Genomic DNA, 16,200 nt, shown 5'->3' on the forward strand with positions numbered 1-16,200 from the left:
TGTTAATCACTGTGATAAACTAAACATCTGGTTTGGGCGATTAACTGCATCCTACCATGATTCTGAACAAACTTGTCTGAAGGGCTGTTCAATGCTTTCATTACTATTTATCATATGAATGGCAGGTGTTTCATCTATTTTTTAAAATAAAAATATGTGTTTATCTTTTTTAAATGTGTTTTAAGTCACTTGGAGACTTCTGGATAACAAGTGACTAACAAGTTTAATAAATAACAATATAATTTGGCCTCTGTTTAAATATATATATATATAGAGAGAGAGAGATAGAGTGTGTGTGTACACACACACACATATACATATATACATACATATATACACACACACACACACACACACAGATATGGACATACATACATGCATACATATACATACATACATACATACATACATACATACATATATATATGTTTGAACACATATATATAAAATAAACTGGGTCTACTTTCTAAAATGCTTTTGCATATTATATGCTTGCTATCTTTTACCAAACATGTGCTTTTGGAAAAAAACACAGACCTCAGTTCACTATATTTTGCTTTGAAGAAGGATATTTAGACTCCTTACTACCGGCCACTGTTATGTAAAGTATAACCCCTGTGGATCAACTGGAAGAGACTTTCAGTGAACCAGCATGGTCAAAAGATCTTCAAGAAGTTAGGCGACCATTGTGTTGTTTCTGTCTACAAAGTTGTCTTACTCCCTTTAAGGTTGAAAACTTGGGTTTCCTCTTCTAAACTATGTAAGAAAACGGACAAAATCCGGCAACATTAAAATCTTGAAACTCCCATTAATGTCAATGGAATATATTTAAGCATGTTCCTAATTCTCTGACTGAAGTCAATGTGATCTAAACACTCTAATGCCCAGCATCCTTAGTATTAGAAGAACAGAATATAAACAGATTTACCTTTGCGTCCTGGGTATACATGGGGGTAATACTCGTAATATAGATCAGGCTGGTCTAGATTTCCAAATGGTTCAAATTCCATTTCAGCGTTTTGGAAGAGACCCAGTTTCACCAGGAGTGCAAGTCTTACAAACCAAAGCTTGAAAAAGGAAAAAAAGAAAAGAAAAGGGGGGGGGAGAGACAGATCATTTGACAGCGTTTACTGCAAAACCCAAACTTACTTTACTATTAGTTTTCTAATGATGCCTAAAAAGCTGCCTATGATACATTCACAGATATCCACATAACAGATGCCTTTGGCCAAAATCAGAAAGCTAAAATAGGTGGTTCTGTCTTCACTTAACTATCTTTATTTTCTGCTCATCTGCCAATGAAATAACAGCAACTAACATCACATAAAAGGTAAAGGTACCCCTGACCATAAGGTCCAGTCGCGGATGACTCTGGGGTTGCGGCGCTTATCTCATTCTATACGCCGAGGAGCTGGCGTTTGTCCGCAGACGGCTTCCGGGTCATGTGGCCAGCATGACTAAACCGCTTCTGGCGAACCAGAGCAGCGCACGGAAACGCCATTTACCTTCCCGCCGGAGCGGTACCTATTTATCTACTTGCACTTTGACGTGCTTTCAAACTGCTAGGTGGGCAGGAGCAGGGACCGAGCAACGGGAGCTCACCCCGTCACGGGGATTCGAACCGCCGACCATGTGTTCGGTAAGCCCTAGGCTCTGTGGTTTAGACCACAGTGCCACCCGCATCCCGCAACATCATATAGCTGTACATATAATTTATGGTTGTTATTATTATTAATTGAATTTATTTGTCAACTTTTTATTAAAAGTAACTCCAAGTGACTAACACTAAAACCAACATTAAACTAAAATGAATTAAAAGCTAAAAATGCATTCATATTTAATTAAACGCAGGTCTAAGACATCCCACTCACTGAAGGAGACCACAGATAATTAAATGCCAAAGGATGGTATCGAAGGTCACCAAGAGAGCAAGGAGAATTAACAGGGACACACTCCCCCTGTCTCTCTCCTGACAAGGGACCAACACAATTTCCATGACAAAACTGGCCTGGACTGCAATGGATAGACCTAGGGCAAAACATGCCAATGTTTGAGGATGGGATTTGCTGCTCTCATCCAATCCTGATTCCTCCAAACTGGCTACCATCACAAGTTGAAAAGAATAACTATTTGCCACAATATTGCTAGGTATTATTATAAGAAATGTATATATTGTTTATGCCTCCAGCTATTCCCACTGACACACACCCATAAGAGAACTAGAACACAGATTCATCATTGGAGTTTTCAAGCATCTTGCTTACTAGCCACAGCGCCACAAAACATCTTTATAACCTTTGTATCAATAACACTTGAAACAGAGAAGTTGCAATTGCTTTTAAATAAATATCAGCACAAATTATTATTACAATGCTCATAAAAATCTTTGGAACACAACTCTCTCTAAAGTGAAAAAAATCTAGGCAAGTATGCTGCAGCTGCAGAAGAATTTTTAAATTATTTGTTCATAATATGCTTTTCGGGCTAGAACAAGTGCAAAGTATCTTCTTCCCCAACATGACAGTAAAGACAATGGCCTTCCGTTTGCATTACAAATCTCAGCTTTTGGTTTTAAATAGATCATGCTTGCAGGACTAATCCTGAAAATACAAAGGCAATGCATCTGGAAGGATCTTAAACAACCAATGGTCAGAATCAGGGCACCTATAAGTTGGGAACAAGCAATTTCAACTAGTTAGACTGATAGATAGGCTCTGTTCCTTAACACTGCAGTTGTGCGTACTCTGTTGATGCAAGTTACGTGCAAAGGCAAATGCATACATTAGCTGCAGGCCTCCAGTTTGTGTTACATTTCCATGAAGATTCTTGTAGTGGAACAAATTACCCACTCCTGCTTTAAAGTGCACATTCAGGAAGTGACAGCAAATAAAAATAGCGCTGAAGGATGTCTCTCTTCACCCATTTGTAAAATCGAACCCACAATTTTGCTTGACTGAAAGGCAAATGTACCTGCAGAGAGTCTGTTGTATGACTTGTGGGCAAGCCATTTTTGCCATAGCCTTGACCGTGGGCAGTCAGAAGCCGTCCGCATAAGTCAACGGCCGCTCTCCAGTTTTTGCTGCTCTGGGTGGGAGGGGAAAAAAGAAGAATAGGCTAAGTAACAAATAAATTCGGCTGCTAAAAAGTTGGAGCTGCTTATTTTGCTTGAAGCAGCTCCAGCTAACCATTAGTAATAATGACAAGGTCAGTAAAGTTAGCCAGTAGGAAGTGGGATGTCATTTGTCAAAACTGCTTGTATAATTAGGCAAAAAGTGAAGCCAGGCATGACTCACAATTTACAATTAGAAGATTGCTAGTGTAAAAGGATACACAATTTATTATGACAGGCCAGATACTGTTCCATTCAGAAGGAGTGGTCAGGCTCCATCTGAAATGAGCAACGTTCCTCCCCACCTTCCTAAGTTTCATACCTATTCTCTCCAGATAACACTGCTATTTTATTCTCTTTCTAGGATCCAATTACCTTCCTATTAGTTTTGAATCGATGGCTTCATGAAGGTCATCAATATGATTTCCTTGAAAAATACAGCTTGGTCAAAATGAAATATTTTAGTGAATATCAACAGCTGAGATTTGAAACGTCTAGTCGTTCACCGAGATATAGCACCAAATGAAATACAGTGGTACCTCGGGTTACATATGCTTCAGGTTACACACTCCGCTAACCCAGAAATAGTGCTTCAGGTTAAGAACTTTGCTTCAGGATAAGAACAGAAATCGGGCTCCGGTGGTGCGGCAGCAGCAGGAGGCCCCATTAGCTAAAGTGGTGCTTCAGGTTAAGAACAGTTTCAGGTTAAGAACAGACCTCAGGAACGAATTAAGTACTTAACCTGAGGTACCACTGTATGGGGGAATTTTCAAAACAAAACAGAGAGAGAGAGAACCCCCCAAAAATCACGCAAGTGTACTTCATTCTATGGGCATTTGCTAGACATTTGTCCGCAGCCCATACATTTTTTATTTAAAAGTGTTTAGTCCTCAAAAAACAGATTTTTCAAAAGCCACAGCTATTTGTACCCCAGGCTCACAAATGTGTCACGCCTCAGAGGAATTCCCTCGGGGGAAAACAACTTGTGCCTCTTCCGTTCAAAAGCTAAGATAAAGAATGGCTGTTGCTTCTTGTCAGAGCTAAGAAAAGAGAGAGAATTGTCCCTGTGTGTCCAATACAGCCAGTAAAGAGTGGAATCAAGGACAGTAACTGGGTCGAACTCCTACGACACCACTGAGTAATTCCCTGAAAGTGGCAGTAGTCAGTGACATAAATCAAAAGGAACATCATGAACAGTAGCTTCTCTTTGCCAAACTATTTTCTCCTTGAGTGTAGAAAAGGATACTAAACGGAAGTCCCTCCACCAAGTGTTACCTCTCCAGTCCACTCTACTCCTATTCTTTACAAATATCCCTGTGGCACAATCCATTCGGAGGGGAGGCAGAAGACTCGCGTCACTTATTTATTGATTCATGAAGATGGGAAGATATATCTGTGGTCAAAGAGGACAACTGCTCTTCTGTTGTGTGTTGCGTCCCACTTAAAATCTGACCTAAAATCTGGGGTCTACACGAGATGGTAGATGATGATGATGAGTATCCAAAATGTGTATTTATTTTTTAAAAGGTGTGTGGGCTGTTTTTTAAGGATAAGGTTCTCTCTAGGCAGCTTATAAACACATAATAATGAAAATCAGAACTCCTCTAATTAATGCAATACGTCATACCCATTAAAATCAATGTACGCGACTAATTCAAGACCCATTAATTTCAATAGGTCTTCTCCAAATATACATCCATCCATGCCTCATTTGATTTGTACTGCCTTTCTGTGGTTAAAACCATTCTCAAATACATAATTGCAAACGTAAGGAAAGTAAGGTAAAGGTAAAGGGACCCCTGACCATTAGGTCCAGTCGTGGCCGACTCTGGGGTTGCGGTGCTCATCTCGCTTTATTGGCCGAGGGAGCCGGCGTACACCTTCCAGGTTATGTAGCCAGCATGACTAAGCCGCTTCTGGTGAACCAGAGCAGTGCACGGAAACGCCATTTACCTTCCCACCGGAGTGGTACCTATTTATCTACTTGCACTTTGAGGTGCTTTCGAACTGCTAAGTTGACAGGAGCAGGGACTGAGCAATGGGAGCTCACCCCGTCGCGGGGATTCGAACCGCCGACCTTCTGATCGGCAAGTCCTAGGCTCTGTGGTTTAACCAATTTCCACGTAAATCGTAATAAGATCTAAAATAGATAATCAATAACGGCAAAAAAACACCCCACCCTAAACAAAACTTCCTAAACAATATAGCAGCCCAAGAGTCTGTTCAGCAGCCTTAGCTTTTGTAGCTGGACTCAGTCAGGGACCTGCTCTCTCAGGCCAGCGAACACTATTCCAAAGGAGACTACTCATGCAAATTGGGAGTCAGCCTCAGGAAACCATAAGCACTCCCTTCACTTGGCTGGCTTCAGAAATCCAAACCATAGATCATGGCTATTACTGGGCTCACCGTATGAACTGTGAGACACTGTTATCTATAAAGCAAACCAATAATTTCTTTTCATATGTGCTGCAAGGAAGAGGGGTGGATGAGAAGAGCAAGAACAATCCCGTAAATGATTAAGAACATTCCTTAAATTTTGAACTACAGAAGTGAAGTACTTAGTGATGCTAAGTATTTTATTTCAGATGCTGCCATACATGAATAATTCTGAGGAAGCTTTTAAGGGGCCAAATGTCAACAGTACACTACACTGATTACTGCTTCTTCTACAATAGATGTAGAATCCAGTATTATTATTACTATTTTTTTTTTAAAAAAAGAGAGAATATGTGAAGATAGCTATGTTTCATGTAACTGTGATATTTTGAAAATGTACACCTAGTAACTGTATCACAATCAGATCTATTCATCACATATTTCCTTCTGGATTGCTCTTTGTGGGTAAAGTCCAATTTCTGCTGAGTTTGCTGGCTTACTATGGTGGAAGAAGAATTCCATGCTATTCATTTGTTAAGAATATAGTGTCATGACATTTATTAAAGGTTATTGGGCTACTAGTGCACTGGCTGCCTAATGAACTTTCGAGAGAAGGTGAAAGATGCTAATGGAAAAGCAATTGGGAAAAGAGGTTCAACATGTTCAAATTTGGGAAGACAAAATATAGTCCCAAATTATCTGGCTACAATAGCAAGTTCGGAATGCTTGATTAACACGAAGTATATGGTATCTTCAACTAGTTTACAAGTGTGTGGGTAAGGGAACAGATCTTGATTTAGACATTGTGCCAGGAGGTACTAACACCAGTGTGCTGTGATTTTGGTTGCTAGAGAGTATTGCAGGATAATGGCCAAGATAAAAAAAACTGAGCAACTAGTTTTGCATAGGGGTAGCTTTGGATGTAGTCTTGAACAAGCAAGGAATTCAAATTTTTAAAAAAGGTGTTAATTGTGCTATGGTTCCCATTTATCTCCAGCATGGAAACCTTCCAGACCTCTGATGACATTCTAATCAAAGGCAAATACACATTTTTTCCTCACACAATGATTTGGCTATCTAAATTACACATTCAAACTCTTCCAGCAGCTGAGGAGCTTCTCCTTAGGCTGTTTTACTCTAACTGATCCACAAGCTTGCTTGCAAAATATACTGAGGATTGCAGTTTAGTAGGTTTCTTTTTTCCTGAATTAATCCTCTTGCTGTATTATTAGCTGCCTGAATATTTAAACTTCATTTCACCGTACTGAAGCTGAGAGAATAGCCATTTAACCAAGACTAGCTAAGGATTCCATGGCTAATGTGAAATGGGAACCAGGGTCTTCTTGGTTCACAGCTCTTAGCCGCTATAGTACACAAAGAGATATACTATCCCATCTTTGTATCAGTTGCTCAGGTACAGACACAGAGCATCCTGCATTTTAATGGGATCATAGCCAGAGGACACAGAACAGCAGGAATGGACACCATCTGTTCTTTGATGTATGACAGATGTACATATGCAATGAAGGTCACACAGTTCAGGTGATACAGCAGAATAATGGACCAACCATAATAAATAAATGGATGTCTGATTTCCAATATAAATTCAATTTTTTTTATTACTGTTATTAAATTTCTGATGACCATCTGTTTACTTCTCTGGAAAGGACTACTGAAGATTACTCATCTAACCCCTAAGAGAAATCAGGATTAAGAAACTTAACTTTCTGGATTTTTATTTTTTTTTTACATTAAACACAAGACTACTGGGAGTCCTATTCACTGGGCTATAGACAAACACAGGCTACTAAATAGCCCTAGGACAATGTCTCCTGAAAAACTTAAGGCATTGTTCAGGTTGAAGAAAAACTTGTCTATACATCCTGCTTTAGGAAGAGTTATATGACAGATCCTTAAACCCACTGATTCCATGCATAAAGGAAAAAGAAACCTAGCAGTTTCAAACTTTCTATTTTCAGAGAAGCATTTCCATGTTGACTGTCTCCCACTATACACATAGGTTTTAGGGTGTACACCCAAACTTCTGCAGCTGCATGTTGCAGTGACAGATGCAAATGAATGGGCATGTGGGGTTGTTGCTTTTTAAGAACATTTGCCAGCCATGACTGATTTACCTATTGGGGAACACTAAATAATATTCTTGAGAAACCCCAGACCTCTCAAAGAGCACAGTATGAAAGTTATGGGCATAACCCATCTCAGTTTTTTTCTAAATCAACTGAAGAACGATTAGTTGTAGCCATAACTCCTTGACCAGTTTTTTGTTTAAAAATACAATTTAAACTGGGAGGTTTGAAGTAAAACTTCTCCGGTATAAAACAGTAAATATGTACAAGAACTACAGCATATTATATTTGACAACATATGAAAATTCAACATTAAATCAGAAGCACAACTAACAGAATGTGTATGATTTTTTTCCAAACGGAGTCTCAAAAGGGAGTCATTAACTCTACATGCGACACCATTAAAATGATGAAAATGTCCTCCTCCATTTGCTATGACATTCTTCTCGATTGTAAATTACTCTGGTAGAACACTCTGACATTACTTAGAGAAACTCACGTCAGTAACCCCTTCTTAGGCTAAAGTTTGTTTGAAGTTATTACGAGCAGAAAGCTCATTAATACGCCATTGAAATATTGCAATTAAAAAATTTAAGTCTATTTCTTACATGCTTTCTATACTGAAAACTATCAGTTGCCTGCTGCTACTGTCCCACTTTAATTACAAAAATGCTGCAAGAGCCATTCATTTATGGAATAAATTAAAATGCAAAGTCTTGAAACGTTGGTGCCTAGATCTTTTAGATTTTGTGTGCCAAATTAAGTCTTTCAAAAATGTTTGCTGCTTTAAGGCAGCAATTTTGCACAGATGGGTTATTATTTATTTCAAATGCAACTGAATGATGTGCACACATTATATATAAGCTCAAAGTGCAACACACGAACGATACAGCTTCTTGAGACAAAGGCAATGTCATTTCAAAATCATTGGCAACCAGCAAGTGTTATGAGTACAATAATAATAATAATAATAAAAAAAATCAGTCCTCTTTCCACCTCTGAGTTTAAGACAGAAAATTGAATTTCTGGGCAGCAGATGGTCCCAGGTTTAGTTCTTGGCATCTACAGTTTAAAAGAATACAGTAGCAGGTGATGTGAAAGACCACAGACAGAGACCCTTGAACGGTGATGCCAGTTGAAGCAGACAATACTGTGCTAGACAAGTAGTCTTCCAGTGCTCCTGCTAAATCCATTGCCCCACATACATTATTGGCATCACATCCTCCCTATTGGTGCACGCTTGTGGAAAAGGAGAACTGAATGGTATAGGCTGATCTATAGGTGATGAAACCTTTGGCAGATCTATAGGTGATGAAACCTTTGGCTCTCAGGCAGCTCTTGAATGTAAATGCAGAAGCCATAAGGGTGCTGGTGAAGTGCAACTGTTTTGCCTTGCCCTTGGTTCATCTTCCAGCCACCCTCAGTCACAGGCTGGAACTCAGGAAGCCCTAGATTAAGATCACATAGTGACTGATGGCAGTATAGTCTAACGACCATTAGGTTATGTGTGCCGTGCATCAAACGGTGTGCTGTGCATCAAACTGGAGAAAGGAGCAACAGCACCAATGCAGAAAAACAACCAAAGCTGTTGCAATGGGACTAAAGAGAAGTACAGTCGTACATTGGAAGTCAAACATAATCCGTTCCAGAAGTCCCTTTGACTTCCAAAACATTCGGAAACCAAAGTGCGGCTTCTGACTGGCTGCAGGAAGCTCCTGCAGCCAATCAGAAGCCGCGGAAGCCCCGTCGGACGTTTGGCTTCCAACAAAAAAGTTTGAAAACCAAAACACTCACTTCTGGGTTTTGATTGTTCGGGAGCTGAAACGTTCGGCAACTAAGCTGTTCGAGAGCCAAGGTATGACTGTACTGTTATATAGCTTAGGTTTCTGAACAACATGGTGGTTTTTAGGTTATAGCTGTTGAGTTTTGGAATTCGGTCAGCTCCAGGCTATTCTGTTGGCATAGCTGAATATGAACCGGGATGGATCCAAAGTCCGTGTAAGCAAATTACTACTTTCAGGATGCTCCTGCTGGAGGAAGCAGGGGTGGGGATGCAGCCATTTTATCTACCTCTCCGTTTCCTTACAGCCCCCTGAAAAGTTTGGGGAGTGTTTGGGGACCCTTCAGAAAATCATATGAGGCGACGCTGGAGGCTATAGGGGGAAGGTGAAAATTGACTCCCTCCCTTCAGTAAGAACTTCCATTGGATTGATGAATAAGTTTAGCTCTTAACCTATCTAGAGAAGAAGCCGAGTGTTCAATATGCACGAAGAAACATTGTTACTTACTATCAGTTGTTTTAAACCCACAAAAGACTGTTCCACAGAGGTGGCATTTAAAACTTGTCTTTTTGCTGCAGACTGCTCACCAAGGAAGCGAAGCATTAAGTCTTTTACTGCATCACCCTAATTGGGGGGGGAAATACAAAGTGTTGGGTTTTTTTAATTGAAAGTTCCTCTTAGCCATTAAAACACACACACAAGCGTCTTGCATTAATGCAGTGCTATGCGCTTGAGATTTTTCAGCATACAACAACGTGCTTTGTATATTTCTACTTATATGCCTTGAACTACCATGCACAACAGTGGCCTTGAGCCGGAGACTATTGTACTTATTCCCGTGATATGAAATATCAGTATGTTGAAGACAGCTATAATCTCCTATTGCATGGAAAGGAGAGTATTTGGCATCTCTTTACTCTCAAAAGCAGCTGTATGCCACATTGGCTTTAAGATGTGCACTGAAGTCCCATTTATTTCTGTGGGGTTACTGCTGCTTGTTTGACAATAGGCTGATTTCACTGAAGGAAGCAGCTGCTACATGCCTGCTAGATGCTTACTCTTTGTAGCTCGTAACAACAACAAGTGTTCAATGCATCTTTAGAAACAGTATGTGTTCTCCATCCCTTAAAGAAGACAATAGCAAGACCTGTGTTTGTGTGTGTGGCTAGACCCCAGTACCTCAACAGGTCCCTAATGTGCCTTTCACGGTAATTGAGTGGGTAGCGGCTGGACAGCTCCAGAAACTCCTGAATGAAGCTAACTATCTAGATACATTTCATCCTGGTTGGGGAACATAAACTATCTTGGTTGCCCTCACAGTATCCAGGTAAGATTGCCAGATAGGGCCAAAAGCTATACTGCTACTAAATTCTGCTGGTGGAATGGTGAGGCTCTTAACTACGATTTACCATTATTTAGAGCTCCATTTTCTTTCTTTCCCTTAATACAAAAACTATAGCAGGTTAAAGAGATGCCAAATTTTCTGTTAATGGACTGAACAGAGATCTCACATGGTTGTTTCTTCCATCTACTAGCTCACAAAGGTTCCCCCCCACCATCTGCTGAATGTATGCCATTGTACTATTCATCCATTCATCAAACTTCTTTCAGCAAAATCTAAATCTGGCAACCATCTTGAGACTGATCTCATTCCCCCTCCCTCACCATAAACTGGTGTGGCAGCACACTCCAGTAGACGTGGATACAAGCTTCAAACTATGTAAAGGACAGTTTCAACAAAACCCATTGAAATCTCTAGAAATATCAGAAGATAACTGTACATTTCTGCTAATAAAATAACTTACATTGTTAATAATAACTGACTGGATGCAGACCTACTTCATTTAAGCAAAGTGGTAGATTCATGTGCTTTCAGACTATGGGTTATATCCAATGCTAGTTGTATTGAGAGTAGACCCACTGAAATTAACAGACATGACTAACATAGGGCCCTTAATTTCAATGGTTCTGCTCTCAGTAGGACTAGCACTGACCACAGCGCTCAAGGGCTCAGGACTTCAGTTACATCTGCAACTTATCCCCTTATGAGAAAGTATGAAGACTATCTATATATCTATATCTATATATAGCCTTATTGTATGCATACCCTCTCCCAACCCAAATGCTCCCCTCCAGAATACTATGAAGGTTTAGGAGTTTAAGCTGGCCAGCTCCTTTGCTCTTCCCAACTGACACTTTCAACATCCCATAGCTCAGTGGTGCTTATTACTAAGACACACAAATCTGCCTGACTTTTGGTTCTTTTAGACCTTTCCCAAACCAAAAACCTCATAGATCCCAATTCTCCAGCCCCTCCATTATCAAACGTATGGAAGAACACACATCCCAAATTTTTACCTTCCACCCTGGCCAACAGAAACCTCTTCACTGCCTCCTATTAGGTTAAATCAGGGGTCGGCAACCTAAGGCCCATGAGCTGTCCCTGAACTGAGCCGCTGCTCAGTTAGTCCCTGCGCGCTGCGCTAAACCGGCGCAGCACAATGCAGGGACTCATTTTTGCAGCACCGGAAATCCTGTCTGCACATGCACAGACACCAAAAATACCGTCTGCACAGACTCAGACGCGGGAAATCATGTGCGCGATCCAGCCTATGGAGGGATCTCCGCTGGAGTGAACCTGCCCAGGCAAGGTAAACCTTGCTGACCCCTGGGTTAAATTATGTTTATAACCATCTGCCTTCTCTCTCTCTCTTTATTTGCTCTTATCTGATTTCATTGTGCTATTAGTTATTATGCTGAGCAGACTGCTTATATTATACTGCGGCCTGGTGCATTTTTATGAAAAGGTGGGATATAAATGTCACAACTGAAAAACTTGACCGGAAGAATGTACATGCCACCTAGCTTATTATTAGCCACACAGTATTCCAAGAAGTAAGACACAATGGAACACGCTTACCTGAATGTTGTCAAACTTTAATCCAGGCATTGTGAGATTTTCCTTGTCTATGAAAACATTACTGTACTGCTGAGTTGCTACTGAGATCAACACATTCCTAGTTGCATCACTAGGAAGCCAAGCATCGTTCCTCCTGTCTACCTCACTCATATTCAGCACAGATGCAAAAGGATCGTCGCCACCTTGAAAAACAGCTTGGATCTGGGAAAATGGCTTTGGAGACTGTGAAATTTCTGGAGAAGATGCCGACCTCCCAGCTTCAGACCGTCCATTTTTAACAGAGTATTTGTGGCTGGCAGAGTCATGGAACTCCCCAGCTGTTACAAGAGAAGACATTTGTTCTGGTACAGAAGAGCTCGCATTAGGGTTACTGACAGAAATAAAAGAGGATGTGGTAAATGAATCGAAAAAATCAGAAGCTAGAGTATTAGTATTAATGGCTTCACCAAAAAACTTGCTTAGGCTGGGACTAGGTTGAACCACCTGCGGAAGAGTTTTTATGGGAGTCTCACTTATACCACCTAAGCTAGGCGACTTCACCATCTGAGGCTCAAAGCCATCATGCAGGAACTGCTGCTGACCATTCATGCGACTTCCCTGGCTAAAAATCGTACACACAGGGATAGGCTCAGGGTTGACGGGTGATTTGTCGGCAAGCGGGGAAGATATCCGCTCCTCAGATTTGCATTCATCAATACTGTTTGATGCAGAGTTAAGCAGCTCATCACTTTCCACTTTCAATTCATTTTCTGCTGATTCCTGAACCAACTCTTCTTTCAAAGGAGGTTGATCACCAATTCCACTATCAGAAATAACTTTAGGAGCGCCTTCAAGTTCAGTTTTACTCTCTTTGCTAATTGCCTTTTCCTCCAGCTCTTCTTCTGGTGCATGAATGTCCTTTGTGTCCATTTGTTTCACAATTTCTTGAAGACAACCAAGATCGCCAGCATCATCTTCACTATTATTTGGAGAATCTGATATAACAACACTCTCCATCATCTGCTCATTAAGTTTGTCTATGAAGTTACTAGAATCTTCTGAGATGGTCTCATTTTCTTCAGACTCAAACTCATCTCCACCAAGATCAATTGTTTCTTCATGAAACATAAGTTCTTCGTGACCTGGCAGCTGGATAGCACAGCCACCTTCTGCCGCACTTGAACCTCTTATCTTGGCATCCTCAACATCACCTTCTTTGTTTTCCATAATTGCTCTGGATAAAAAATTACAAGTGAATGTGACTGCTGGTGACCAATTCTGAAACTTAAGATGACTTATGCATAAAGTGGAAACCTGATGGAAACATCAGGTTCTACATAGCCATTTGAATAATTAAGATGGCCAGTACTTCAAATGCAAAAAGCTCCAAATAAAAGAAGTTAACTCTACAGCAGAGAGAGAGTTCTCACTTCCAATAGACTGTGATCTACTCACACAATTAAAAACTCACAGTGATCTGGGGGGTTCAGGTCAAAGTTGTTGAGCTTTGTTTTAGGGACGAAGGCCCCGGTTTTTTGGGGTTCAGCTCGAAGTTGTTGAGCTAAACTAGGAACAGGGCAAAGGAAAAAATAAAAGCAACCACTCACCAAGGGATTGCTTATGAAACCGTCAGCCTCGCAGCGGGAGCTCTGTCTTTCATTCTAACAATCTAGAGGGCGGGAAAGGGGGCGGGGCCTATGAATGGAAAGAAACCCTACTCTACTGTAGAGTTAAGAACAGAAATAGTATCAAGCAAATAGTATCACTCAAACAGTGTAACAAAAATGATTTGGATGCTGCCCCCCACTCGCTTTTTCTATTAGCGCAGTTTCTGTTTCTTCATCAACCTGTCCATCAGCACAGATGCTGAATAGAAGTTCAACTCCTTCTTCTAAATGAAAAGTCTGTTAATACACAGAGACAAGAAAAGAAAGCTGAAACATTAAATCATGGGTAGGCAAACTAAGGCCCGGGGGCTGGATCCGGCCCAATTGCCTTCTAAATCCGGCCCGCGGACGGTCCAGGAATCAGTGTGTTTTTACATGAGTAGAATGTGCGCTTTTATTTAAAATGCATCTCTGGGTTATTTGTGGGGCATAGGAATTCGTTCATTATTTTTTTCAAAATATAGTCCAGCCCCCCACAAGGTCTGAGGGACAGTGGACTTGCCCCCTGCTGAAAAAGTTTGATGACCCCTGCACTAAATGTACACATAGAAGGTTCAGGGCTACTCCGTGTCCAACAAGGTATAGCAATGAACCAAATGCAGAAGCAGCTAAGATTTCCCCCTTTTTGGATGACAACAGAAAGTGCTGCAGAAACAGATGGCAAAGCACTAAGTAGCCACTCCCGGACAGTCCAACAGCCTAGCTGACCACTATGAGAAAAGAATGCTGGAATAAAAGGGCCATTGGCCTGATCCAGCAGGCTCTTCTTAGGCCCTTCTGTTCTTAACTGAATCTCCTCAATATCGACTTAATCTTCCTCATTCCCACAGTTGCCTCATAGCTCTTAGTGCATGCGTTTAGCCTCAAACATGGAGCTACTCCTGGCAGCTGAGTCTACTAAGGTTTGTACTACGAAGCGAGATCACCACGGAGGAGTTATGTAGTAAGGCAGGGATGAATTTCTGCCCAGTCAACTTAGGTCTCTTATGATCATTTTGTTTCCTAGGGTAATATGAGCAAACAAAGCTACTTTATATTAAATCTTAACTGTTGGCCTACTTAGCCCTTGATGGTCCCTCTCCAGATGGCTTCAAAGAGATAACCAGTTGGTTGTTATTTCTAAGGCCTGCTCTCCCCATCCTTCTTCCTAGAGTCCCATCTTTTCATTGGATGGGAGAGAATTTTGTGCCAATATTGGCACTTTTGTGCCAATAGGGCAAAGTCAATGAACTCAAGGAGTTCCCTGGCTGAAGGGGCATGTAACTTGGCAGACCCCTCCATGGATGTGGTTCACAGAGGGATTTGCCTGCAGAATAAATGGAAGAACAAGGGGCCGTGGGACTTATGAAGCAGCCTTTGTCCCCTAGCCCCAATATGATTTATCACAAGTCTCCATTGATAATCCCAGTTTTATAACTAAAAATAGTCCATTGATTGCCAGGTAGTAGGTTTATGACTCAAACCTTTGCAGTTGCCAATCCGCACCATTTAGCAGATGATGTAAAAATGGCATATAAGCAACGCTGAGTCTGTTCTTAGGTTTCAACAGACTAGCTAATGGGTGTAAGAGAGATAAAATATGAATGGGGTGTAAGAGAGAGCTGGCTAGTGGATCCAATCTGGGAAACTTAGGTCTTAGGGTATGTGAATGCTAGCATCTGTTTCTCTCACCCAGACCAAGACCTCTGTGTTCAAAAGCTGAAACTTTAAAAAAATAAAAGTTCAAATAAGTAATTTTAACATTTGTTAAGATTCATGTGGTAATAATTTTCACATGGTGAGATCAGGTGACAATGCATTTGTCCAAGACAGACTAACAGGAAACAAGATTTCTCCCTATAAGACTTCATGGAAATACAGACATACCTTTTATCTCTGCTCTGGCAAGCCTCAGTACCCCAGGACAATTCACTTGAGATCAGCCTCAGTGTCCCATCTGTAAAACAGCAGCAGGAATTATTTTCCCACTTTACAAATTATGATTAGGAAACCAAGCGAAACGAGGATCTGTTCCCTTTGCTCCATTACAAAAATACCATACTGTACACGATTAACAAGCCTATCTACAGAGAAATATCACAATGCACGCTACTGTTTAGAATACCACGCAGGGAATACCAAAACCTCCCACAGGTTTACTAGTTGTTCTCACAAAACAAGTTTCTCTACACACCACTTCGGGCTGCAGAGACACGCATCTGGGTTTCACATTTGAGTCCTACTCTGAAAACACACACAAACACAATCTCTGCCCGTATAGAAGACACCAGGGAGGATTCCA

General features: G+C 40.9%; 1 protein-coding gene across 9 annotated transcripts in view; it reads right to left on the reverse strand.

Moving 5' to 3' along the window:
* Positions 1-16,200, reverse strand: part of TRAPPC12 (trafficking protein particle complex subunit 12) — a 53,174-nt gene that overhangs the window by 36,532 nt on the left and 442 nt on the right. For 3 of the 9 annotated variants that reach the window (XM_053380753.1, XM_053380754.1, XM_053380752.1), the window contains exons 2-7: positions 15,786-15,855; positions 13,860-13,921; positions 12,274-13,486; positions 9,861-9,977; positions 2,971-3,084; positions 929-1,067 (exon numbers count right to left, since the gene is read on the reverse strand). In XM_053380753.1, the coding sequence (XP_053236728.1) occupies positions 929-1,067; positions 2,971-3,084; positions 9,861-9,977; positions 12,274-13,479 (1,576 nt within the window). In that variant the 5' untranslated portion in view covers positions 13,480-13,486; positions 13,860-13,921; positions 15,786-15,855. Of the gene's footprint in view, positions 1-928; positions 1,068-2,970; positions 3,085-9,860; positions 9,978-12,273; positions 13,487-13,859; positions 13,922-15,785; positions 15,856-16,092; positions 16,133-16,200 lie in introns of those variants that run through there. The other 6 variants (XM_053380750.1, XM_053380751.1, XM_053380748.1 and 3 more) reach the window with 3 other exon arrangements.

The sequence above is a fragment of the Podarcis raffonei genome, chromosome 3 (assembly GCF_027172205.1).
Source record: "Podarcis raffonei isolate rPodRaf1 chromosome 3, rPodRaf1.pri, whole genome shotgun sequence".
Classification (NCBI taxonomy): domain Eukaryota; kingdom Metazoa; phylum Chordata; class Lepidosauria; order Squamata; family Lacertidae; genus Podarcis; species Podarcis raffonei.